Here is a 27,316-nt window from a genome sequence, read left to right as displayed (position 1 = left end):
TGTTAGTGCCAGGTTCTGCCCATTAAGCTACACAGAATCACATACATACAAAGGGACAACCCGGTGTTCACAATGTAGGGACTATGTAACCACTTAAAATAAAACAGACATCCAAATGAGAAGGACTTTCAACCCCTCTTCACACGGGTTTGCTTTTTTTTGAGTCAATTAGCATATCCAAACAATTGAGAATCAGTTAAAAAGTACAGAATTACAGTAGTGGTTAAGACCACTGAGCCTTGAACCACCATGTACCCGGGCCAAGGGTCAACCTCCACCAGAACCAACTCTCCTGTCTCCTTTACAACTTTCCTACTGTTTCAATAAAGATAAAAATACTAATATCCTTTAAAAAAAAAGCTGAAAACCCTTTCCAACAGTCCTCTAGCTGCTAACCTGAGCAGATGTGGGCCGTTCCTGAGGACTTTCCTTCATGCAGTCCTTCATCAGGGCCTGGAAGCCCGGCCATGGGGAGCAGCCGTAGTGTTTCACTGGGTCTGTGGAAAAGACAAATGGATGGGAGCCTCAGGTGAGCAAATGTTCTTCGACTTCATCTTTGAGCCCACTGTGCAGTCATTTGAAAGGTGGCAGTAAAAATCTAAATCATATCTGTAGCATTCATAACTTGGATAATGACCGGAATTTGTTTGATCTTTTTAGATAATTACAGAAAATAATAGATAAATACAGAAAAATCAATGTAACCAACTGATATTGACATCAAAATCATTTTCATTTCATGTATCACAGCTTTGATATGGATTTGGACAGAAGCAAACAAATTGTGTTTGCCTTTTATGAATGAGGCCCATTATCTTTTGTGGTGCTCACATCTTAGGCGACTTCAAATTCTAGTGTAGGTGTAAATATTTGCCAAGCTGTTTGCAGTAAGTAAATTCTTGGCCTCTCAAAGCCTGGTTAACAGTGCCATCTAGAGGCCCTGCAGTTTGATATTTTATTCATTTAATAAGATCAGAGGGGGATCAAACCATCATGAAGAGCGTCACTTCATGAGATACCACCATTTGAAAAAAAGTGTCACCTCTTACAAAATGCTTGTTAGCACAAACATCATAAGTTACAGTCCTTGAAAGGAGAGTGGGTAACATAAGTCCTTGGTTTGACAGAATGACAAGACTTTCATAAACCGGATCCACCATATTTTAGAGAAATGATTACAGAATGACTGATTTCACATTCAGAGTTTTTCCTAAATGAATGTGTAGCGTTTTGGAATTGATCTCTTGAAATATTACCTGGCAATTTCCCCTGCACTGCGATCTCATCGAACTCGCTGGGGAACTTCATGCCGTCAGAGATGCGCTCGCCGCAGGTCAGGAGGTCGTAGAGCAGCAGGCCGAAGGAGAAAACATCGGCCTGCTGGTTGTAGATCACATTCCCCCGGGCCACTTCTGGTGCTCGGAAACCTGCCCAGTGCACGGGAACCGGTTCACAAAAGTTTATTTGCAGCGAAAGAAGCAGAGTGATTAAAAAACTTCCAAATTATGAATTGCTGCACATACTTTATCTGATAAATCAGACTGTGAAGATGAGCTAGCACCTGAAAACCTGTCCAGTATACTTAGATAAACTTACAAATTGGAATATTTCTTACTTTATCTGAGAAATCAGATTTGTACAAATGAACTGACAGAATTACCCCTATCTACAGTTTTACATAAGCCTGTTTTACATAAGCCTTACATAAGGGACTATTAATTTAATTTGAGCGTTGAGTTCCACATGCCACCATCAATAATAATGGACATAACAGCATTCTTAAGCTTGCAGCACGCAGCTGTTCAGAGGTCGGATGTTTCAAGACTCATTTACAGTTATTGTTAGTTGTTCTAGGTAAGCACTTAGTTAGATGTCTTAAATGTAAAGTGCAGGACGTATGATGGTTGAGGAGGCGTCGTACCCGGCGTTCCCTCGGAGCTCCTCACTCCCATGCTGCAGCAGTACTGGGAGATGCCGTAGTCGGTAATCTTGGCGATGATCTCAGAGTTTGTCTTCAGGTTGAACAGCAGCACATTGTGGGGCTTCAGATCCCGGTAGATGATCATGGATGAGTGGAGATACCTGCTCACACACAGAAAACAGTTCAGGGCTCCTGCAGGTTCCTTTTCAATACTCCTTACTTTGTCCAGACTTTAGTTTTTCCACTGAATTTGAAAATGTGTTTGGTGTTAAATATGAGTCATAATCTTAATAATAATCTTCAGCTAATGCATAGGGAAGATTATTCTTCATAACAACATATGTCACATTATGTTAAATGGCAGTGGGTTTGCAATTACATTAAATTTGTATTCTATTCTATATGTTTATTGGGACTAAATAACATTTTTTTTCCACACTTTCACCGACTTCTGTGCAATCCCCAAACTTTTTAAAGCCTGAAAATTTTCCATACTTCCAGACTTCCAAAACTTTTGAAACTAAAATGAAACTGGACAGAATAAATTAAGTGTTGGGTAAGATGAAACTTTAAAGCAGCAGAGTTTGGAAGGTTATTTTCAAATGTAATCAGTTATTGATTACCAATTAAATGCTGAAAATTTCAATCAGACTGGAATGTAAGCATATAATTATGATCATCATCTACAACCAAGCTTAATCATTATTACAAATTCTGTTCAATTTTGTTTGCCTCCACAATCTCAAAGTCGATATGCCTCTTTTAACGGGTTTCATAAGCAAAAATTATTTTCCAAACGCATCTGTAACCTAATTTCCTTTTTTCCAGTAACCATAATAGATTACAGTTAAAACATGTTGTAATCTGAATAATATAATCCCATTAGATGTAATCCCTTACTCCCTAAACCCGCACCTGAGTCCGTCGGCCACATGCAGGGCTATCCTGTGCTGGAGCTTTCTGTTGAGGCTGCCGTTCTCGTGTTCGAACAGGGAGTCCAGGGAGCCTCGCAGAGCCAGCTCCATCACCAGGACCTGGGGGGCCGGGCCGGCCGCCAGCAGGCCGACCAGGCTGGGGTGGCGGAGGCGACCCAACACCGCCAACTCCTGGGGAGAAAAGGCCAGTGAAGGGTGTGAAGAGGTGAGGGGAGGGGTGAAATGACAGAGGGAGGCAGTACAGTATAGTTTAAAGAGTCATTTTGCACCCAGTTTGAGCTTCTCTCCACCTACTGTCCGATGTTAGAAAATGCAAGAAGAGGGTGTTTTGGGTTGGTCCAGGTTGGTGAGAAGAGGAACAGGGTGGAGTGTACACACGCTAGGTTGGGGTGGGACATTTTTTTTTTTACCAAATGATGTATCTAAGAGAATTGTCTTTGACCATGGCTGCATGTCCAACTGAACACCAGCTGCTCATTTTAACCACCAGAGGGCAAACTGATGCAGGTTTAGTGAGATAAATACAGCACGGGCACATTAGTGCTCAAATGTTGACAATATGACCGGCATTGTTGTATTTCATAACCACACAGTTTAGTGTGGAGTAACTCTTTAAAGAAGGCTTATGACCAGAAGAGTCACCGGTTTGATTTCTCAGAGCAGCTGGGAAAAGTGGGAGTGGATCAATCTTTACTCTTCCAATGACTTTCAAGGCTATTACCCGCACACAGTGGTCAACAATACAAGATTGTACTGGGCAGAGTGTGTGTATGGCTGTAACTCTCCCTCCCCCTACATCTACTATTGTCAATAGGAATTAATCATTTGTCAATTTGCCAAGTTAAATAAATGGTTGACGTGAGAGAAAAATAAACACTAAGACGCTGACTCACAGCACTGTCTATAACCAGAGAGTCTTACATTCAACCTTAATGACTATTTAGTCCGGTAGTAGAAATATTCTACAATACCTGTCTGAGGAGTCTGTGGATGTAAAGCTCAGATGCGTGCTTGTTGAAAATCTTCACAGCCACATCTTCATTTTTGTAGACTCCTCGATAGACAGTTCCAAAACCACCATCCCCTGTAAACAATGCATATAAAACATGCATACAGTATACCGCATGTGGTAATGGCATTATGCAAAAAAAAAACAACAACCCAAAAACCTCTAGTAATAATTTAAACAAAATGAAAAATGATGACAAAAAAGGAGATGGAAGACAAGAAACAAGAGAGAAAGCAACGGACAACCTTGTCTCGTACCTTTTATTAAAACACTGTTTCATCATTAATTTATAAAAAAAACAATAATAATAGTAATAATTATATAAGGAAAAAGCTAGGCCTACCCAATCGGTTCTCCTTGGATAGGTCAACCTCCAGCTCCTCGTTGTCCAGTATGGTTCCTGCAGGCTGGTCACTCAGTATCAAGTCAGGGGCGATCTGAGAGATGGGCAGGGTGCACCGGGGATCCTCTGGGTTCACCAGCAGGAAATCTGTGGGTCATTAATATAATCATGAATACCACACAAGTGGAATGTTTCAAGCTAAATTTTCCATTCAAAACTTCTCCCTCCAGAGATCAAGAAACCAAACTCAAAGTCTTCTGTGCCTAGTTTTCACGGACTAAAAAAAGATAAGCATTCATGAATTCTAACCAACACAACAGGCGCTATTGTTTGAGTTTTGACAGGAAGTACCATTGTCAAAATGGGTAAAGAGATCCTCCAACAGAATCTTGCTCCACTCCTGCCCGTCCTCGAAGCTGTAGAGAGCCCACTTCTTCAGCAGAGCCTCGCCGCTGCCGTGCATGTCAGTGTTGAGCAGGCCGGGAAACCATTCCTCCAGCAGGGAGTCGACGTGGTCCACCACCTGACCCAGCAACATCCGGCCTGGGGGAACGGACATGTTTATCATTAACATTATCACTTCATCACCACCATGGTGATCACCTCCATATTCACCACCATCATCAGGATCATCTCTCACATATTCCCATATTCATCAACATCACCACCATCATCATCATTCATTGTAACATATTATCTGGACAGTATGGATATCCTGCCCTAATTATATGCACAGTAGATCAAAAATTTTAATTCTTAAACAAAAAATGTATTTATTATTAATAATTAATAGATGGCAGTAGACTAAAGCTTTGAGAAGACAGATTGTGACTGGCAGGTCACTGGTTTGAATCCCTGAAAAACATGGGGGAGGACAATAATGAGTATCTCCTCACTGAACTACTGTGCCCTTGAGCATGGCATTTACCCCCCAAAATACTCTAGTACATTTTCCAATGGTCAAAAAGCGGAAGACTATGCTTGTACTGGGTGTAATAGGCAGCTCTCTGGTATGTGAACTGATTTAAGAAGAAGGGCAGTGCTGAAAAAAACCCATGCATGCTCCACCAACTTTGCCTGGATAATTGAAGGTAAATATAGCAGGACGTTGCCGAGCGGTACCTTTGTGTGAGCAGGGCACCGTGATCTTGACGAAGCTGGCGGGGTTGTCCTCCACTGAGGCAGCCTCCACCAGACAGTAGGCCTCGGGGGACCAGCTCAGGTACACGCCTCTCCTCCAGTAGATCCGGTTGGGTCGCAGCATTTTCTCTGGATCACGCACATAACACCAGATATATTTTATTAAATGGTAATGTAAAAGTAAAAGAGTCCAAGAGTGAGTGGGCTCCTTCTTAAAATCTGTAACTGCAGAATGGCGCCCCCTATTGAAACACTGTCACCTGAATACTGTATTTGTTTACATATTGATTTATTGGACATTTTTTCCCCCACTGAAATTTACCAGGTGAGCTTTTGGCAGAAGGACTGACAGGCTGTGACAATGCATGTATGAAACAAGTTGAAAAAATACATTCTGGTTTATTTCTGTTGAGTGACTAATTTGGAAAATTCTCTGATAATTCCCTGACTTCCCCAAAGAATTTATGAAATTCCCTGACTTCCCCTGCCTGGAATTCACCTCTCAAAGTCCCATGACCAGCAGGAACCCTGTCAGTGCTCATGTTACCTCTGCCACAGAGCAGGTAGGAGGAGACCTCCAGTAAGCGGCTGATCTGGCGGGACCAGTATCCCATGGGGAAGTAGGGCATCTCGTACAGACGCACGATCACCTCCGAGTTCTCACAGTGAGGAAGCTCGATCACCGGCCTGTGTTTGGACAGACTGTGGAGGAGGGGACGCATGGTTAGAGGCAGTGAAAAAGTACACTTTAGAGATCTTTACTTTACAGATCTTTAGAATCAGAAACCCTTTAGTCACCAAATCTAATAAAGGATAAAGGTAGAGGGGTCTATCTTGGTTGCATTGGTGCAGAGACAACTTAAACAGAAATGCAGTACATATTATTTTCATTATCGATTAATTATCAATTATTTTTTGGATTAATCAATTAATCATTTAGTCTATAAAATGTCAAAAATAATGACAAATGGACATCACAAGTTACCAGAGCGTAACGTAAGTGATTATGAAAAGCAAGAGAAAAGCAAGCAAATCTTAGCATTTGTGAAGCTTTAACCAGCAAATGTTTGGTATTTTTACTTGATAAATGACAAAAATTAATCAATTATCAAAATTATAATCGATTAATTTTCTGTCGATCGACTAATTGCTTAAATGACTAATCGTTTCAGTACCAACACATAACAGCACTCAATGTGTACGTTCAGGCAGCATGGAATAAATGGTTGCAGGACAGGTATAGTGAGTGTGCAGCAGAGCAATGGACCATACTATAGTTATACTGAATTAAATATGGGTGCCATTCGCATTTGGTCTCTCTAGGAAGGCTGGATCCAAAATAACAGACATTTGTATCTGCAGTTTTAAATATACCTGCTGGGTATTAGGAGCTGGTCGTCTCCGAACGGCAGGGCGATCTGGAACTTCTCCAGCAGCTTGAAGAACTGGGTCAGGTGGCTCTTGGGGAAACATTTGCTCTCAAACAGGAACTTTTCCACCATGGAGCGCTGCAGCACTCCTTTAGGATGCTCCCAGAAGCCACAGCTCTTCAATGTCAGTTTCTAGACAGAAGACAACACAGCATGTGCATGTGTTTGTGTGGTTATGTGGTTACATAACGTGCCCTCCAGCAGCCATTTTGGAGCTCCTCAGTTCTTGCCACATATCTGATTGCTTTTCTAAACTTACATCTCACCCAACTTTCTAAAACTTTTCTAAAAGTATTTCTCTGGAGATACATCTTATCGATTTTGTGTTTAGATGATGTCAGCGTGTTAGCTGGTTAACCATAGTGTCTGGTCAGCTTACTATCCTTGTCTTAATAACACATCTGATTAACACAATAGCTAATGTTACATGCCTCATAGCTACTAGGCTGGTAGTTGTATGTTAACATTAGTTGCTTTACTTAATTGGCTTGCTGGCTAGTTAGCTAGCTAATAGCCGGCAGTTACTACGACTCTTCTTATACTAAGCAACAGGTTCATATAGTATTTTGGGCTAGAGGCTAAAAATAAGACAGTTTCCTATATTACAGTAACCCAAATCTACCTTATCAAACCATTCACTTTCAATTATAATGTAAGTGAATGTACTCATAGCTATCTTTTTGAGATATCTTTTTTCTGGCCCAGTTATTATATATTTAAACATTATTTGTGAATGGACAATTTTCCAATTGACCTCCATGATGGAGCCAGCCTTGTTTGCTAGGCGATTTGTGATGCAACTGCAAACCCTCTATATATCATGGTGTGTGTGTTACATAAAGGGCTGAAGTGTGTCTGAGCCTCAGATGAGATTTGCAGGCTACCTGTGAGATGATGTTGCACAGCCACTGCGGGTCGATAAAGTAAAGCTCTTGGAGCTGAAGTGCAGGATCATCAAAGTGCAGGAGAACCCCTACAGTGACAGAGAAGACAAACAGATCTGGTTAGATTTAGTTCAAACCAGCGTATTTACTGTTGATCTAAAGAGAAATAAATGTATTTAATCAGTGAAATGAATCTGAAACCATTCAGTGTGCAGCAGAATAGATTCATTATTGTATGGATAATTATTTATTTTGTTAACCATCTTAACTATGTTAACTATCTGAGAAAAGCTGTGCTTCTGATGCTTTCTTTTAATAATGTTTGTAAATCACTTTGAGTTGCATCACTGTTTGAAATGCACTCTATAAATACATTTGACTTGTCCTGGTTAATGTGTGTCTACTGCTCAGCTGAGTGTCTTTGCCAAGGTGCTGGAGTACCAGTCCAATCCACAGTGAAAGATCCTCTGCACACTTGGATCCATGCAACTTGCAGTGCATGTACGCTCTGATGAAGGTTGTGTAATTGCATGGATCTATGTATGCAGAAGATCTTTTTACAGGGCATCGAAAGGTATCAAAAGGCACTGAGCCATTTCTTTTATGAAAAGAATCAATGGGGCATGGTGTGATTCTTTTTTACAAAAGCAGATAGCATGAAAAAAAAAAATTAAAATGAGATATAGATTTACTGTAGTACCAAACAGATTTAAATTCAATAAAGGAAGATAGCACTTTAGTACCGGTATGGAATTTTTAAGTAACAGAACTGGTACTGGTATCTTGAACCCGGCCCTACTCCCTACTGACCGGCTTCACTGAGGAAGTGGACGGCGTGCGGCAGCTCGGCTTCCTCCAGCTGCAGCTGGCTCTCCTGGATGAGCTGCAGCAGCTGCTGGTGCCTGATGACGGGGAACTCCGGGGGAACCCTGCTCCTCTCCTGGAGAACCCTGCGCTCCAGCTCCACGTAGCTGTCCGGAACCAGCTGGCCCATCACAGGCTGGCCCTGGATCTGTGGTGGGGACAGGAGGGGATGGGACAGAAAAGAAGAGAATTACAATTTAGGCATTGAGCTGACGCTTCGATCCAAAGTGCCTTACATAAGTGAGTTCAATGTCAGGAGAGGAGAGGAGAAGAGAGGAGAGGAGAGGAGAGGAGAGGAGAGGAGAGGAGAAGAAAAAGGGAGAACATGAAATCAGAAGAGAGGAGAGGAGAGAAGAATCAACTGTAAATGTATTGGTAGCATGTATTCACAGCACTGTTATATTTTTATCATACAGTAGATATGTCTCTTAGATACAGCAGATATTGTAAGATGTATATCATTGCTTTGATCAAAGGCAAAAACATGAAAAAAAGCTGACCTAGAAGAATATTCTTGTGATCTGCTGTAAATAACATCAAATGTAAAAACACAGAAAAACTACTGGACAAAACTTAATTCATATTGACTATTCTATTATTACAGCTGTTTGTGTCAGTTCACCTTGAAGCTGGTGGCCTCCCTGGCGATGGTCTTGCGGAGCCTGGCCACGGCGTCCGAGTCCTCGCAGACGGACACCATGTGGTAGTCCCTGATGGCCGGGAAGCCCTGGTGGCTCAGCAGCTCCTCTCGGATCTTGGTCAGGCAGGCCTGGAGCTGCGGCTCCTCGCTCACGTCGGTGTGCGTTCCCACCAGGATGACTGGGGACAGCGGGGCCGCCGCCTGCAGCCCGGGGGACACCACGAGGTTTTAAAAGATGTAGAAAATACAAATGCAGGGTTCCTACACATCTTCCATTTAAAAATTCCAGATTTCTTTCCCAGACTTCCCAGAATGTCTTGACCAGATTTGAAGATATTACACTGCCTAAAAATATTATTTAGTGTAGTAAATCTGAAATTGTGGGAGGGACACCATTTCACCTGTTTTCAGGATTTTCTTGAAAAAAAAGTGATAATATCTGGAAATAAAGTGGTTCACTCCACTATTATCAAAGTAATGTGACTTGTTTCAGAAAAATTCTTGAGACAAGTCGATTTGCATTTGAAAAAAGTAAGATTAATCTCAACTCATTGGTACATTTTTACATTTGTTTTAAGAAAAATCTGATTTTAAAGATTCAATATTTGACTAAATGAGGTGGATATTTTTGCAAAGCGCTCAGAACACTCAACATCACAACAAATATCACAATCTGAGAAGTGGCAGTAGGTTCACAACTAGACAGAATATGTATACGGTCATATGTATATCAAGAATGAACAATATTTTTTACATACCTTTCCAGACTTATAACTACTACTAAAGTTATTAGCTACATGCATCTTAATACATTAGTTTAAAAATAATAATAAATATAGTAAATGTTTTTTTATTTGCCTGTGTACAACACAATATGCTTATAAAACATTTACCAATACCCAAGACACCTCCAGGAGGCTCAGTAATAAATTTGGGCATTCAAGAACCGCTCCAATCCAAACCCACTCTCAGCACAGATCAGACATTTAGCCCCCAGCGTCTCACCCAGTGTTGTTTAGTGTAACTCCATGAAGCTTATGTTTAGGATTATGACTCACTTTGATGTTGAAGAGCCAGGGTTTGAGGGCGTCCACCTGGCTGGCTCCTTTGCTGAGGTCGTACACCACCAGGTAGAGCGCTCTGGGAGTCAGGAAGTGGGGGTGGGAGCCACTGAACTCCTCTCCACCTGAGGAGGAAAGAGACTGGGGGTCAAACTGAGCCAAAACAGCATGGTGGAACGACCGTATACCAATCTAAGACATCCATACACCATATACAGTAAATCAACAACCAAACCAATCATCTGAACAACCCTGTTTCAGGTGCTTTAGTTTGTTTCACAGTCACCGGAAAAACAACTGTTACCCAAAAACAGATCATCGCATCCTCAAAACATTTTAAGGTCTCCAGACAGTTTGAATCTTTGCCTTGTCATGTAAGTTTTACTTGTCAGAGAATGTGTCACATTTAAGAAATAGCAGATATCTCATTCTGGAACAAAATGACAACCCTAACCCTGTTAATTATTACCCATCATTGTTTGCATAATCTTGCTCTACTTATATCTGCAAAAGTATTTGTACATTATATCACTTAAGCCTCAGGAATTATGTCCATGCTTGATAATGATCAGAACTTATTTCTTGCTTTCCATCCTATTCAGAATAACTATGTATTTATGTTGCCATGTAAGTTGGTGATATGTCCAATTAAATGAATCCTGGCCGACCTGAGAAATCCCACACGTTGAGCACCATGTTCTTCTTGTCCCGTTCCCGGATGGTCCAGTCCCGGACGTCGATGCCGATAGTGGCTCGCTCCGAGTTCAACTGGGAGCGCTTCAGCTTCATCAGCTGGTGGATCAGGGTGGTCTTCCCGCTGCCGGCGTTCCCCACCACGATGAGCTTCATCCGGTAGTACGGCACCGCCTTCTTCAGTCGCTGCTGCAGGAACCTGGGAGAACAGGAAGAGGAATGGCATGGAGCGGGAATTTTTTATCTTTATTTATCTAGAGAAGAAAGTGTTGAGCAGATATGGTCTTTTCCAGCAACGCCACTTTATTTCACTTCTTCTTGTTCCATGAATTCATGCATGTGGACTTGAATTGCGGTGAAAATTCTGCAAATATGGTTTATGATAAGGAAGGAGGTGGAATCCAAGTAGCATTTATTCTTGATTCCTTTGGTACCAAAACAACATTTAAAAATCACTCCAACTGTGTGTTCTGCACAACTTTCTGAAGCCCCTGACCTGACGATGTCTTTGGTTTTGCTGCCGATGAGTTTGAGGTCCAGCTGGAGGCGAAGGCCGTCCAGCGGCAGGTCCCACAGTCTAACCAGCTTCCCCATCTCATCAGGGAAGGAACGCAGGCCGGAGTTCTGGCTCACATCCAGGGAGGTCAGCTCCTCCAACAGGCCGATCTGAGGAGGGATCTGGACACAGAGGATGCAACAATCAAAGGCATTTACTTGCACTACCCCGGAATATTTTTTCAACTCTCATTTAACCAGGCAAGTTGACTACGGCTCATTATTATTAACAACAACAGTCAAGGGAGTAGCTGCAGCAGAATTACACATATTCACACTGTTATACCTGGAGACTGACCACTACCATTGAGTAGCTCTAATGAAGCAGTTGGGGGGGTTAGTGAACGCCTAGCTCAAAAGGCACTTTAGCAGTATTTATTGAAGAAGGGGAGAGGGATACTCATTAACTTCCTCTGCCTAGATTTACCAGCAGGTTCGGGAATTCAAACGATACTCGGAACGATACTCGGAACGAATTCATCTGGTAGAAATGACCAGACCCTAAATTTCCTCTTAAGTATCTTTTGTGTCATCGGTGCTCTGTGTTATGCTCTACCTCAGTGAGCTTGTTGTCACTCAGGTGGAGTTTCTCCAGCCGGGCCCATTTGTAGATTGGTCCGCTCAGGTCCAGAGCTCCGATCCAGTTCTGACCGAACATCAGCTCCCGGAGGTTAACGGACGCCCAGAACCCCGGGCCAGGAAGAACCGCAATGGAGTTGGTTCTCATTTCCACTGACCGCAAGCTGGACAGCAAATAAAAAGCATTAGGGATGTGTATATACAGTGGACAAGTGCAAGACTCAAGAGCTGAAAAGAGAAAGCAGAATGGACACAGACAGGGCTTTTCACAAGTCTTTACATGACCAAGAGTAGGCAAGTGCTAAATATGAATTTTACATGTATTCTAAAGCTGTGAAAGGTTAGTTAATGTTGAATAAAAAAAGGAGATACTGTATCTTTTGAGTTACAATGGGTTAAGACAGTACCAAAATCCTTTATGGCTAGCTTATACAGCTATAAGTCTAACTCTGTCAGTAAGTGAATGTTAATAGTCCTCAAAATTATATACTCCAAAAATTAGGCAATGAGAAACTGGCTAAGAATCTGACTTACTTTGGGAGATCCAGTATGGCATCAGGAATGTAATTGAAACTGTTGTTTGCCAATTTCAGCGTTGTTATCTTGGATGGCAGATGTGACAGGGAACCTAAAGAGGATGATAAACATCTAATCATGACATGGAAATCACAACATATGAATGCAAAACCAACTGTTCATTTGAAGAGTTTATTTCCAAAGCATACATTTTTGAAAATAAAAAAATCCTTTCCTGCAATTTATCATTCAATTTCTTGAAAATATATAGGATCCGATCTTTAAAAGGGTCATTTAATCAACCAATTAGCCTTCAAAGCCTTTAAAGCAACTTAGCCTTTTATGTACCATAATTTGGTTTAACTTTAACTCGTTTAGATATGTCTCTCATGTAATATCTCAGACACCACTGGTGCGATTTTGCTAAAACCTGGAGGGATGATGCATTGTGGCACTGTGTTCTGCTGGTTAAAAAATGGCACTGAATGGCCTGATGGGGGCGCTATAATTAAAGGTAAAAATTCAAGCTTTAAAAAGGCTTTAAACTTTAAAAATGTTTATTTCAAATAGTCAATATCCCATTTTTGAATGAAACTCATTCATTCATTTCATTTTCTCTACCCACTTAATTGTATTCAGGGTCACGTTGGGTGGAAGCCACGGAGACACCATGGACAGGTCGCCAGTCCATCACACAGTTAAAAACAAAACAATTCTACTGCTGATGTTGAGTCCAAGCAGCGGTGGATTGTACTCACAGAGTTTGTTCATGGAGGCGTTGAAGGTCTCCAGCTTGGGGCAGCCGGTCAGGAAGTCTGGGGAAATATTCTCCACGCTGTTCTTACTCACATCCAGCTGCTTCATCTCCGGCAGACACAGAGGATCGCACAGCTCAGTGATACTGTTACTGAACACAGAAAAGCACCAACAGTCACCAAGACCATTCTGTAATCAGAAGCAAGGCTCCACAATATTTACGCATTATCATATTGGGGTTTTTGTTTGCTGACTATTGTGATTGTGACATGAAGTGTGATATATGTGGACACAGTTTTTCCTAGGTAATTGCTTATTTACCACTTTAAAATGGTCAAAAAAAGGTGTGAGGAGGGGAATGAGATGCTACTACTTGGGATTTGATCCATTTGCTCACTTATACAAGATACCTGAGACATATTATAAATGCAGATTCCTATGATAGGGAATTGCAGTAGTCAATATTGTGATTTATATTTTTGGCTTAACTATGCACCCCGAATCCTCATAATCCTCAGAAATCAGGATTTTTAAAACCTAATACACAACAAAACACCCAATTTTGGAAAACATCCTGTCATAGCTGGAGAAATGCCTGGCATTCTGTTATGCAGTTAAATTGTTAAAATCAAATTTTCTTCATTTCCTCCTTCCTGAAATGTAGAAGTAAAGAGAAAGGCTCATTTTTGTTGCTGTGATTGCATTAGAGATCAAACTAATGAACTATTTAATGGATATAAAGATAGCAAGAGAATGTACAGCAGTGACTCCAATTTGAGCGCATACACTTATGTTGTGTAGACTAACTCCCACTACAAAATAGACAATTTCTACTCATAATGTCACACCTAGGAGCTGCCCAGTACAACCACCAGTTTCCTAGATTTGAATGAGGCATACTGAAGGAGGGGAGGGTTAGTCTTTCACTTCCCCCACTGATATTTTCCCAGCTGATGTGGATTTTGAAACCAGAGATCTCTTGTTGCTGTAAACAACTCCATTTCCCAGCAGCCTACCCTTCCAGACTCAGCTCCTCCAGCCGCTCCATGGCCCGGCCCAGCTGACGGGGGAAGGTGGTGATTTTGTTGAAAGACAGGTTGAGTTGCCGTAGCGACGGGCAGGCGACGGTGGGGTCGAGGGTCAGCAGGGGGCCTACGGAGTTGCGAGACACGTTGAGCATGCTCAGTGAGGGCAGAGCCAGCAGCTCCACCGGCAGCGCCTGGAGCTGGTTCCCCTGGAGGTCCAGTCGAGTCAGACTCTTCAAGCTCTGGTAAAATGTAGGAAAAATATCACATTGTTTAGTGAACATTATGTTGGAGAATAAACCACTAAGGCTGGGAACATACAGGATACACGCGACAGCTGTCTTGCGAACGTGTACACGTAATTAAAGTAAACTATGTTTCAGGGAACATCAACAGCGTGTGGGTGTCATTTTTTTCTCTTTCATTGTTTTGTTCCTCAAATCATTTACCACAGATCTGCAACAGTGTTGAAAGAAACTCAGGCAGGTGCAACTTTCTCTCCATCAAAAACCCATTCGTTATTGTGGCCTTAAAATGAGGCCCAGGTGACTGAAACGCCATTTTTAAAAAAAAGTTGTGCTTGTTCATCATTATGGACGCACCACCCATTTGAATTAGCACCACTGCTCTTGTTGTTTGAGCATTAACCTTTTCCTTCATGGTCAAATCATTTACCTGACACAGTGCAGAGGGAAACTCCAGCAGACTGTTGTGGCTCAGGTCCAGGCGAAAGAGATGCTCCAGCTGCTGCTGGACGGAGTCCTCGTCCATCAGGCAGCTCAGAGAGTCCAGCTCGTTCCCCGACAGGTCCAGCAGGCGGATCCTCTCCCTCTCTTTGGGCAGGAAGGTGGAGTTCTCCCCAGACACCGGGCCCGGGGAGTAGAGACCTGAGGAGACAGAGCAATAACCACCGGTCAACCGAAAGGCAGTTCTGAGGCGAGAGCTTTCCATCGGCCACGGGGTGTGAAGAGAAAGACGTTTTGAGCCTCTATTGTAAGCCTTTGTTTGTTTCCAAGACACACAGCAGCAAGACATCTTTGCTTTGATGCAAAAAGGAAGTTACAATCAGATACTCCACATTTATCCCACCCACACTAATACATATATATGAAAGGCCAAAACAGCAGCATGTCTTGAAATGTTTATGCCTAACAGGTAATCATGATTATTTTCCCCCACACAGCCTATGAAACACGCCCTAAACCTCCTTTAACTTGAAAAGCAGGACTAGAAAGCAGATAGAAACTAGGGTTCGCTGATATATTGGTTTGCCAATATTGGCCTTTTATTAAATAGTGGATATCACTACATAAAAACTGTGAAACCTGTAAAACCTGCAACAATTTTATTTTCTTCAGCAGTATTGGACATTGTTGGTACATGGGAAAAGGCAAAGCGTGATCAATTAATTGATTACAACTAACCAATGTATATATTTTTAACTGACAAGCAGCAATGACAGTTACACAGGCATCAACATTTGTAAGCCGTATCAAACTGCAACCCCAAGAAAGCATTTTTAGTTTCACTGTGTAACTGTGTAAAAGTTGTTGTTGAACTGAACTGAATCTGATGGCGGTACCTTTTTGGTTTGGGCCAGTCCTTCCATATCTCCTCTGTACAGGCTCATTAGGTTCATTCTCAGTTTGGCCACTCTGGGAAATGGAAAAACACAGATAACAAAGAGAAAGACTGACAGTGAGGTAACAGGCGAGTTTCACTGTCTTATTTTATAGACCCCCAATGGAAATAAATCTTTGACTTTTTAAATTATCCATTATAATATAAAATTCATTTAAAACTGTCTGATGAACAATTTGTTCAGTCAATCTAAGCAGAAGAAAATAAGACCGACATTAAATAAAATCCTACATCCTATGCAGGGAACACTAGAGGTTACAGAAGGTTTTACCTCTGCACTGGCATGTCTGCGGCGGCCCTGCTTCCTTTTGAAGGACCCCGCCCTCAACTCCTCTGTTGAGTTAGTATGGGACTTTGGAGACAGAGCCAACGACAGTGAATCACTTCCTACCAAAGGAAAGGCAAACAAAGCTAAGACATGACACTCCATCCTGACCACTGCATCAGAGCAGAAGTATCCCAGTATTATAACCTAATATTTGAAGTAATGAAAAACAGAAACCAGTTCACATAATTTGACATCAATAGACTGTGCATGATACCTTTAGTGAACATATGGGTTTATACTGTACAGTTTGTACTGCACCAAATATATTTGGTGTTGGCCCAAGTTCAAAGGGTGCTGGTCATCATTAAATTGGTGACATGCAAGCAATGTGCACAATTGCTGCGTATTCCAGTGGAAAACCAAAATGATGCTGACACTGAACCCCTAGAAAGTCCAGTATTTTTAACTTTCATTTTAACCTTAATTGAACTAATCCCAATGAGATTAATATTTTTTTATTTCAAGGCAGTCCTGGCCAAGAGAGCAGCATTAAGACAAGCATAAAAGTTACATACAAACAACATGCATCTATGTGCAAAAGTATAACACAATTAAAATCACATTTAAGTTAAGAGTAAACCCAAAATTTGCCATATAAGCGTACAAAAGTATGGGTACAGCACCTTACTTCTGCAATGGAAAAACTGTCATACAGGACATATACGGTGTGACATCTATCATGCAGGTGGGTTCACACACTGCAGGATGAGTTATACCCAACATCTCAGAGACTTTACCGTCGCTCTCCATGTCGTCGTTGAAAAACAGGCTGTCGTCCATGGAGACGAAGCTGAAGCTGGAGTCGTCGCTCTCGTCGGACATGTAGCCGGAGGTCAGACAGGGGTCGGCCAGAGACCTGGGAGGACCGCTGACGCTCTTGGACCTCTGGAGAGACTGTATGTACCGGGCCAAACTCGCCCCTTTACCTTGGAGACGGAGAACACGGTACGTAGAGCAGTTTTTCAGGAATTAAGAGAACAGGTTTTAGATTTGATGACCATGCACAGAAACTGAGCAAAGAGTTTTAAAAGAGGTTTATAAATCCAACAGTCATAAAACGTTCTCCAGTCATACCAGAGAACCATGGTATCTTTCAAGTAAAAAAAAAATGAAAGTCATCAAACTGGAGTTACCAGTGTTTCTGGATAAGTGATATCTGATCAGTGACACATAGGTTCTACTGTATGGTGTATGAAGAGAAACTACTGTCAAATCAAGGTAGTTCCACAATTTAAAGGGAGATACCACTGAAGTTCAAGAACTGAACTCATTATTCCTATGGTCTGAGACAGCTCAATTACAATTTGTGAGCAGAACAATCCAGAAACCAGAAATCTTCGAACTAAGACTTGAGCCTGTCATGTGATTAGGACTGAAAATCTGGAGCAGCTGAAACTCGAATTGAACGACCCCTACTTTTCAGTCTTGAACATTTCCCAACAGTCTTTAAAGAGTTGGAATACATAAAAGCGCTTCTAATTCTAATTCTACTAAACTTCTAAACTCTTCTAAACAAACATTGTGCACCTCCAAAACCATATACAGGGATATATATCGGTGCCAAAAACAACGGGTGATGGAGCAGACGAACAAAACCTCTGAAGCCATAAATAACCCTCTATAAACAAGACTAAGAGTCTAAAAGCCCTGTGACGTTCAATTTTGTGGAAGTGTCTCTGCTGGGAATCGAACTTGGGTCTCCCTCTTGAGAGTCTGCAGTCTAACTCCCTGCGGGCCACCGACCGACCGTCCGACCGACAATACCATCCATAGAGCCCCTGCTGTCGTGGGGCTAAAAATCGTACTCACTGTTGTTGTAACGCAGACTGTGCGTTCTGCCTCTCTCGGCCAGCAGGGGGCAGAGCCAGGCAGCGTCCAGGCGGCCGAGCCGGAAGCCGCCCAGACAGAGGGCGCTGTTGTTGAGGTCCAGACCCAGGCGGCCCAGCAGCTGGATGACGGTGGGCCCGTCGCCCCGCTTCACGCTGACCGCCAGCGCCCTGCGGAGCTGCTGCTCATGGACGCCTCGGCTGAGCAGCAGCTCCACCAGCTCCAGAGGTCCGCCTCGCTCACACACCTGGCAGACACAACACAGTGTGAGCTTCAATACGCACACCCAGCGAGGTGCAGACATGAGGCTTCTGTAGAAACTTTGAAAGAAAATTCAAGTCACACACTCTTTTCTTTTCGTTTCATGCTTTACAGATTTCACCAAATGTGCCATGATGGAGATCCTCAAGTTTGTTTATAAATTGTTACTGAGTTTCCTCTTAGAAAATAATTCATGTAATTCAGACACTTGTTATGACACTTGTTGTCATGATCTATAGAATAGCGTCATGCTATAGTTAAAGCTGCAATATGCAACTTATATGACACTGAAATAACAATAAATAAAAGGGATATATTATACATAATGTGTCTGTCTGTGATCCTTTGTGTGCATGTCTGAATCCCTCTGTTTGCCTGTAATTGGCTTTTCAATGATTGGCATTGCTTTTTTTTTTTTTTTTAATTGCAGATTGGCTGCGTTCTTTTGTTCCATTTAGTGCTTTGTGATTAAATTATTTGCTAGAGGCTTTGCAAACTCGAAGGCACTTGGTGGAGTACAAACTTCTGCCAACTCTGACTTGTAAAGCTGCAGCTTCCTTAATAGTTGTTGATTTGTTGTTTATCTTCAGGGTTTTTTTCCTGCATTTTCCAACAAATTCTGACGTGAATGCAATGATGTTTAGCAGCAGCCAACTGGATGTCAGACTTTCCCCACCAGCACATGAACACAGCATAATAGTCATGGCTAAAAACCTTAATTCGTCTAAAGGTTGAAATTCCAGATCACCACCAAAATCGAATCAACTGATCCTTGTCTGTCCACCAAATTAAGTTAGTTCATTCCGATTGTAACTTTTTGAGATATCTTGCTAACAAACAGGCAGATAGACACACACAGTTAGACACAGTTGACATGTACATTGACTGTACATCCCTATCCCTGCTATGTGAGGGACTGTGACCTCTGACCTGGTAGATAAGAGACTCGGTCTTCGTCTTCCTGTTGATGTCAGCGCCCAGCTGGATCAGACACTCGGCCATCGGCGTGTCTCCGTCCTCGCAGGCCTTCTCCAGCATGCTGTAGTGCAACTCTGAGTCGCACCACATCTTAGACAGAGCCAGGCACGCCGGCTTACGTAACTGACAGACAGACAGAGAGGGACAAGAGGAGGTAAGAGAAGGTATTCCAGTTCAAATGGATTGGTTTTATTAAATTATGGTGAAGGTTCCCACTCTTTCTAGGAAGTCATTTTCCTGGAAATCCAAGGAGTGCACAATGTGTTACTTATATCCTTTATCTTAACAGTCTCTAAGCATGTCTGGTAGTTCTTGCACTGTGTCCTCTTGAACTGTATGTGAAGTCCTGTACCATGTGTGTCAGTATGGCCTGTGTTTCACTGTAATTTGTTGATATACCTCTGCAGAAATGTCACCAAGGTTGTAATCCCTGTGCATTTATTGTACTTGATGGATAAAGGGATTCTGATTCACTGCAGTTTCCATGCAGTGGTGTCCTTGATCCCAGATTTTAAAATGCATGTTATGTCTGCAGATCAATCTGGAGTGGTCACTAGTACTAGGGCAGTCTGGGGCAATGCGTTTGAAAAAGAACGCTTAAAAGATTAAATAAATAACTCATAAAATTACTAATTTCTGCAGACTTTTGACAGCATGACCTGTGGCCTATCCAAAGTTTTGACATTTGACACACATTTTATTAATTTGCTCATATTCCACGCTTCCTAACTGGAAATCTAGTCTTTAATTTTCCATGTTTTCAAGAGCACATAGGGACTTTCATAGAAAACGAGCGCAGTCTTGGATGTGAAGAGAAAGAGACAGAGAGAAAGATAAATTTGGTTTGCATCACGCATCCAACCGTCCAACCTACCGGGTTGCTGCTCTGGTCAGGAGCCTCCTCTCTGAGCTGCTGGAAGATCTGCCGGTCGAAGTCTTCCCTCTGCAGCTCGGCAGCCGCTCCTGAACAGGCGTCCATCATCCTCAGAGCCACCTGAAAACCCTGCGGGACAGACAGACAGCGACAGACCTTCAGTCTACAAGCACAGATCCAGTTAGGTAGGACATTGAAGCCTAGTATGTGATTGGTTGGTGATGGCAAATTTGTCCAAAACTTAGCTGTGGCCAAGTTTTTCTTCCTGACAAACAAATAAATGAGGATATCATGTAAAGCTTAAGCAAATACTGTATGTCTCTAATTAAAGACAATAAATGGATTTCTGGTGTCTGGTTTCTTGAATAGCTGGAAGGATAAACGCATGTTAACAACACATTTTAAAATTGGTATAAGCATGGTTTACATTGGCATAAAAATGGCAGATCCTTTGGTAATCCTCCATTCTGAGAAAAAACAAAAATCTACTCAAGATTAACGCAGGCATACATGATATTAACAAAAAATATGATGCTTCTTTAAATATTGCAATTGCAATATGAACTGTAATAGATGTGGATACACAAGATTTTCTACATAATTTGTGTTTGCATATTTCATTTATTCATTTTATTGTTCAATAATGTTTTTGTAACTTATTTCTTCATTTGAAGGCCTAAAGTATCCCAGAGTTTCCCAGTATTTGAAAAGGTGTGGCGAGTCACCCTTCCAAGAACAAAATTCTGGGGGGAAAAGTTGGATAAAAAAAACATGATGAGATACAAATGTTTCAGTTCACTCAGTTTGAACAGAATGAAAACTTCCCCCCACATGAAACTACAACACCTTTCCCCTGATTTAGAAAAAGCAATTGCACCCTGTTGCGATTGGGAAACTGCAGCAGTCAACATTGTGATTTTGATTTTTGTTTTTGGATCAGTTGCACACCGCTCCATCAAAGCAAAACACTCAGCTCACCTTTAGTCTCATCTCAGGATCTTCTCTGTACTGGATGAGTGAGGCGGCCAGAACGGAGGCCAGAACCGGCACCATCATTCTCGACAGCTTCTTCTTGGTTACGAGGTAGTAGAGCAGGTTCAGACCCCAGTAGTGTATCTCTACAGGAAGTTAGGGGGTGAAAACATGACGCAGCACGATCAGTCACCCTTTCTACTGAAATCAAGAGCCATTTAAGAACATTTTATGTTTTCAGATTCCCCTATCTCAGCACTGTATATTTGGGCTTTGTGTACATTTAGTCAAAGATAGTGGAGGGTATTTACTTTCAGGTGATACGCCCTCTAAAAACTTCCACAATTATGCTGGTTGTTCAAACATTTCATAACAGACTAAGATGTTTTGGCATCTATAGGCTTCAATTAATGACATTTTTTTGGCTCAAAGGCATTTAAAACACATATTTTTATTTTCTTTTGGCCGCCAAAAGCAGTATTAACAGATTTAATAAAGAATACATATAACATATAACATACAAGAAGATCAGTTCACTAAACCTTAAAATATGGCATCTGGATGGAGTATGGATCAATACAATTTAACACCAAAATTAACTTACTTCCACTGATGACAAGATATTGCTGTGTCAATGTGGTCACCAAACCGTCAACGTATTGATAAAAACTACAATAATCGAATTTGGACTAATTTAGGCCTACGGGATGGCAAACCGCATCTTGCCATATCCGACTGAAGCCCATGACAACATATCAGAGCAGCAGTGTACCTCGCTCCGTCGGGAACATCTGTAGTGTATGCAGCACCGTGTCTATCGCCCCCTGCTGGCAGAGCAGGTCCACTGCACCGGAGCAGTCAGCCAGAGCAGACAGCACCCGCAAACCACACTTCTGTATGGACGAGCTGCTAATAAACTACACACACACACACACACACACACACACACACATCAGTAAACACACATGCACACACGTACAACAATGAGTACCATCCTGGTTAAAGTCTATTCAAAATAAGCCGTTAATATATGCATCTTCACATCTCAATAATTAATATCCCTGTATACATGTACTACATGACAAAAATATTCAGAATATTACCATGCAAACAGAAGTGACAGACACCACAAAAAACAACAGTAAAAGAAATCAAGCACACAGTATACATGCTTCAATATCCCGATTGATATTGGCATGATATCTTGTTTGGGTTTCTCATATCCAGAATAAAAACTTCTCTGATAAAATGGGATATGCTTTTTAACCTGCCAACTCAAAAACAGAACACTTGAATATTAACAGGATACTGGTGGGAATGGAAATGCATTCATTGACAATGAAATGAACACCAAAACATCCCACATTTGGCAGTATGGATGAGGATACAAAGAATTCACTTAAAAATGCTTGAGGAAACATAAAGTGTTCATTTCCAAAAGACTATAGATCAGGTCTGTAAAAGTGTCCTTTTGTCAAGCAAGGACTTTGCCATCCTTGAAATTGTTTTAGGTTTTTGCTGTCAATCATTTTAAGTGTAGGTGTCACATTTTTTAAATGGTGGATAATCTCATTTTGGAAGAAAACTCTTTGTATGCCAAATGCAGAGAGTTAATAACTGTAGAATTAGGGATAATTAGCAACTTCTGAGTTTCCTACTGACATGTAATGTTTGCTTTTTTTGCTTTGCTTTTACTCTTTTTGCCAATGTTTAGATTTTTGTTTTGTTTTTGTTGTTATTATTCCCTTATTTTGTTCTGTACTCCATTTTCTGTTTGTGGGCGCATGTTTGTTTGGTGCAAGTCAAATCAAACTCAAAATCGTATAATATTTAATGACCATAATGACATCATCCTGCCCTCAGGCAGAAGGGAAACAACTTCCACAAGTGAAAACAAAAATAGTCGCCAGACTCGCCACTCATACTCATTCATACCAGTTAGCAATCAACTGGCATGTTCTTTTTAGGAATGTAATTACGTCTTTCCGATGTTGTGGTTTCATGATGAACTACTGTATAATTTCTGTAATGAATGGATGAACTGTTGTCTAATTTATGTAATGAATGAGCACTGTATGTCCCGGGTCTGTTTTTGTGACCTGCCGGTTCTCTTGATGTTTACGACAAATTCCCTTTGTGTTTTTGTTTTTAAAGCTCTACACTATTTTTTTGTGATACATTATCAATCCTCAAAGGATGAAATCATCTTTTCTCTCACCCTCCCTCCACAGCGGGTCACTATTCACTACTTCACCCTGCTGCCCCTAAAGACCAGACACACAAACCCCAAACATACGGGACAGGGTAATGTGTAGCACTATAGGGCAGTGTCTCTCAAACAGTGTGGCAGATGAAAAAACAAGAAATAATGATAAAGTGTAACCCATTTTAAGAAATACTAAAAATCTGTTGTATTGAGCCGCTGACGGACTAACACCATTGGCTACCATGTGTCATTGTAAACACGAACAGCAGCAGGACAAACATGGACAAGCTGAAATAAATGGCTCAGTTTGAAAAGGACAATTCCAGTGCGATTGGAGTTTTTACTCATTTCCTGCATTGGGAGTGTCTAGAAATTGCAATGGGTGGAGAGTACAGGCCAGAAAGTGAGTTCTGAAAGCCGGCGATCTCAGCACCTGGCACACTAATCGCTGAGTCATCGGTATTTATCAACAATCCTAAAAAAAACCTGCAGATACACTAAGGTCATTTTGTGCTATGGGGCAGTAAAAATCTTACTTATTGCCCCTTTAACGTGCATCCTTTCTTTTGTGTCTCCTACCTTGGAAATACATTTATTATAACTACAATTTAAAAGGTTACAATTTCAATATTACCAGTGATATAAAATGGTTCAGGCATGAAATTGTCACAATGTTTAAAGGGGGCGTGACTGGAAGAAGGGGGCTGTCAGAGTGTTCGTACCCTGTTGAGGACCTCCAGGTAGACGGTGTGCGCTCCCTCCACCACACACTGGTTCTTCAGGACCTTCAGCGACACGTCGGCCATGTCGGGGTCGGCCACCGAGACGCCGTGCTCCCGCAAACTCCTGTCTGGGAATGCACACACACCGCAGAATCAAATGAAGAGGGGTAAACTATTGTACACACACGCATACGTTATTCTATCACTCACCAATCTAATTAGGAGTGTAACAAATGTGCTGCCGACAGCAGGGGCGGTCTCCATTTTAACCTAGTTTGGGTGGAAATCAAAACACTGATAACAAGCTGTTCCACTGTATCACCTTTCATTCCACCGCTTCCTCTGACGTGAACCGATTCAGTGGAGCTAATCTTTAAAACACACACAAGATCAAAATTCACACTATGCCTATTCATTTGCAGGCAGACTGTTTTGTGTTTTGTGCCTTAATGCCGCTGTATCACACACACACACACACACACAAAGAAAACACACAGAAAGAAACACAAAAAAGAAACACAGACCTTTAACAAAGAAACACACAGAACTTTATCATGGCGGCCCTTAAACTCTGATATGTTTGTTCTTTCTTGTATTCATCTGTTGTTTTATTTGTCTGTTGTTTTCTATAGCACAAGGGCTAGTGACAGATCAGATTATGTGTATCGTGTATTGGTAAAAGGCTGTAAAGCACTCAGTGACAAATCTGTCTGTTGAAAGCGCTGATAAATAAACCTGACATAACGTGAAGTAATAATCTGTGACATTTTTATATGAATAATTGCCTGTTATGCTGCTCTCTATAGCTGATTGATAAAACACAACAGCGATTCAACCTATATCCAGTTCACTAAAGCTTTAACATTTGTTGTTCTAAACACGGAGTCTGGTCGCTCTTTCCTGGGACAAAATCCTCTGGCGCACAGGAAGTGATGCGTTTTACATTTCTGGTTTGTTTGGAATTAACAGAAGAAGAAGAACTGGGTAGTTAGCATGAGCAGCGATAGCCACCATGGCTGAACAGACAAAGAAAAGAGAAACTCAAACTGCATCGACAGAAAATCCAAGGAAAAACACATCACAGTTTGATTGACAGGTGATCTCTGGGAAGTGCAGTGCAGAAACACCACAGGAATGACTGTTATCACCAAAGACGTCACCAAAATGAAAATGAGAATTTTGAGGACTTCCACTTCAAAAGTACCTGGGCAGAGGAAGACCAGGCTGGCCTGCAGCGCCTCCAGCTGCAGCTCCGGCTGGAAGTTGTGGACCTTCATGGCGCTGAGGATCTGACCCATGGCCATGTTCAGCTCATCCAGACTGGCCGTCCTACATACATACGGGACGAGGTTCATTCCAGAGACACTCATGACAAATGAGAAGGTAAAGCCTTCTAATTTGTGACCAAAAGCCATGATCCTAGGCTGAATTATCTTCACAAGATACCCGTTTTACGTCCGAAAAAGTGTGATCGAAATACACTTGATTAAATACTTAGTAATTCAAACAAAATAACTCATTGACACCTGCTATGTAATATATCATTTTTAAAGCTTTTAATGCAAAGGTTAATCTATGAAAAACAAAAAACTATCCTCCACAACATGCCTGTTCTTCCCATGTTGGGTCATTTTTTTGTCCTTTTCCATTTTGTGATATAATAAAACCAACTGATGTAAAGGAAACTGGTTTGTCCCCACCTTCCCTGGAAGAGGAGGTGGAGCAGTTTGCAGGCGCTGATGGAAACTTCGGCGGAGGCTGAGTGTCTCTTCATCATCTCCACCAGGTTGACATGGAGGCCGTTGGACAGCAGCAGAGAACGCATTTTACCTGCAAACAGAACAGAACAGACCTTCATGTTACCAACAGACTGAGTCCAACAGTTATGAAAAATTATTTGTTTTATCCTACATGGAGCAGCAGATGAGTGGGGTTTACCACATCAGTGCAATTCAGATAGCTTCAGAGAAATTGTCAATCACAAAAAAGTATACTCAATCAACCTTCAATTAGCATAAACTTTCTGCCATTCAATGTACTGTCCCGTGTGGAAAACATCATCCATCTGGTGCGCCAACTCCAATTACTGAAGATTACATTATCAACGTTGACAATTAATTGATTAAATTATTTGTAGCCCAATTTTTACAGTCATTTTTGAAAAAAAAAAATCACGTGGATACATTTATATTGCATAAATGCAAAAACAACACATATATATTTTCGTTTAGGTGAACTGTCTTAACTGTATTATAATTATACTACCATACCTATAATGAAAACAGATCTGTATTATACACTATCTTGTGATGCTACCAGCTTCTCTTTTTGCCAGATAGCATTACCAAGTTATTAATGCTTAATGCCAAATATATAGGAGTCGACATGGATAAGATGACAGGCTATCAAAAATACAAAATAGATGTTTACATTTAGTTTTAAACTACAAATGGGAACTAACCAAAGTGTGTACCCTGCTATTGGGTGTGTGTGCACGGGTGTGGTTTTGTATTTAGGGTAACAATGGTGCAGAGGACTCACGGTTGTGTGTAATGAGTGTGCCCATGGCACTAGTAGCAGCTTTGAACACTCTGGGAGAGGAGGAGTGGAGCAGCATGGCCGCCATTAACTGTCTGTGAACAGGAGTCCTGAAAACAACCATAAACAACGTAACGAATGTCATTAAATCACCCCATCGCACATTTTAAACACATTTCAGAAACGCCCCTCATCACATGCATGGCGAGACATGCATGACGTTCCGTTATGCTGACCTTTAAAATCTAATTTTCCACATTATGTTCTTTCTGAGAAACAGAAATCACAGTGAATACATCATTTCTGTTGTCCTTGAGAGAGCTGCAAGCTGGCCAAACAGTTATTTTTTCTTTGTTTGCTGAAGATATCTCCGTGTGTGACAACTGTCTCCAACATCTGGTTAGCATTTCACAAAGAGGCACATGCACTGTCACTGTAAATATCACCACAAACACGTGCGAAACAATGTTAAACACACAGAGAAGAGGTGTGTGGTATGTTCTGCTTCGGCGTCTACCTCTCATCCTGCTCCTCTGCTGAATGGTTCAGTCCGGCTCCATGTAATAACAGGCTGTGAATGGCCCAACTTGCAGCTTCCTGGGGGAGCGGAGGAGATTC

At 41.6% G+C, this 27,316-nt stretch overlaps 1 protein-coding gene across 2 annotated transcripts in view; it reads right to left on the bottom strand.

The window, feature by feature from the left end:
* The window catches only part of lrrk2 (leucine-rich repeat kinase 2), a 45,177-nt gene that overhangs the window by 7,735 nt on the left and 10,126 nt on the right, over window positions 1-27,316 (bottom strand). For both annotated transcript variants that reach the window (XM_071925509.2, XM_071925510.2), the window contains exons 10-43: window positions 27,216-27,295; window positions 26,702-26,808; window positions 25,861-25,990; window positions 25,365-25,489; window positions 24,161-24,288; window positions 22,005-22,149; window positions 21,239-21,378; window positions 20,261-20,389; window positions 19,339-19,509; window positions 18,130-18,394; window positions 17,058-17,246; window positions 16,264-16,379; window positions 15,934-16,006; window positions 15,027-15,238; window positions 14,343-14,593; window positions 13,329-13,477; window positions 12,589-12,682; window positions 12,032-12,218; window positions 11,417-11,598; window positions 10,896-11,119; window positions 10,225-10,352; window positions 9,149-9,367; window positions 8,473-8,674; window positions 7,663-7,751; window positions 6,723-6,910; window positions 5,896-6,050; window positions 5,331-5,477; window positions 4,560-4,751; window positions 4,209-4,355; window positions 3,828-3,940; window positions 2,837-3,027; window positions 1,922-2,082; window positions 1,257-1,427; window positions 397-497 (exon numbers count right to left, since the gene is read on the bottom strand). In XM_071925509.2, coding sequence (XP_071781610.2) covers window positions 397-497; window positions 1,257-1,427; window positions 1,922-2,082; window positions 2,837-3,027; window positions 3,828-3,940; window positions 4,209-4,355; window positions 4,560-4,751; window positions 5,331-5,477; window positions 5,896-6,050; window positions 6,723-6,910; window positions 7,663-7,751; window positions 8,473-8,674; window positions 9,149-9,367; window positions 10,225-10,352; window positions 10,896-11,119; window positions 11,417-11,598; window positions 12,032-12,218; window positions 12,589-12,682; window positions 13,329-13,477; window positions 14,343-14,593; window positions 15,027-15,238; window positions 15,934-16,006; window positions 16,264-16,379; window positions 17,058-17,246; window positions 18,130-18,394; window positions 19,339-19,509; window positions 20,261-20,389; window positions 21,239-21,378; window positions 22,005-22,149; window positions 24,161-24,288; window positions 25,365-25,489; window positions 25,861-25,990; window positions 26,702-26,808; window positions 27,216-27,295 — 5,301 coding nt within the window. The remainder of the gene's footprint in view (window positions 1-396; window positions 498-1,256; window positions 1,428-1,921; window positions 2,083-2,836; window positions 3,028-3,827; window positions 3,941-4,208; window positions 4,356-4,559; window positions 4,752-5,330; window positions 5,478-5,895; window positions 6,051-6,722; window positions 6,911-7,662; window positions 7,752-8,472; window positions 8,675-9,148; window positions 9,368-10,224; window positions 10,353-10,895; window positions 11,120-11,416; window positions 11,599-12,031; window positions 12,219-12,588; window positions 12,683-13,328; window positions 13,478-14,342; window positions 14,594-15,026; window positions 15,239-15,933; window positions 16,007-16,263; window positions 16,380-17,057; window positions 17,247-18,129; window positions 18,395-19,338; window positions 19,510-20,260; window positions 20,390-21,238; window positions 21,379-22,004; window positions 22,150-24,160; window positions 24,289-25,364; window positions 25,490-25,860; window positions 25,991-26,701; window positions 26,809-27,215; window positions 27,296-27,316) is intronic.

Source organism: Centroberyx gerrardi, chromosome 4, assembly GCF_048128805.1.
Source record: "Centroberyx gerrardi isolate f3 chromosome 4, fCenGer3.hap1.cur.20231027, whole genome shotgun sequence".
NCBI classification, from domain to species: Eukaryota; Metazoa; Chordata; class Actinopteri; order Beryciformes; family Berycidae; genus Centroberyx; species Centroberyx gerrardi.
The sequence above is the reverse complement of the archived record's forward strand: the minus strand, read 5'-3'. Positions and strand labels throughout refer to the sequence as shown.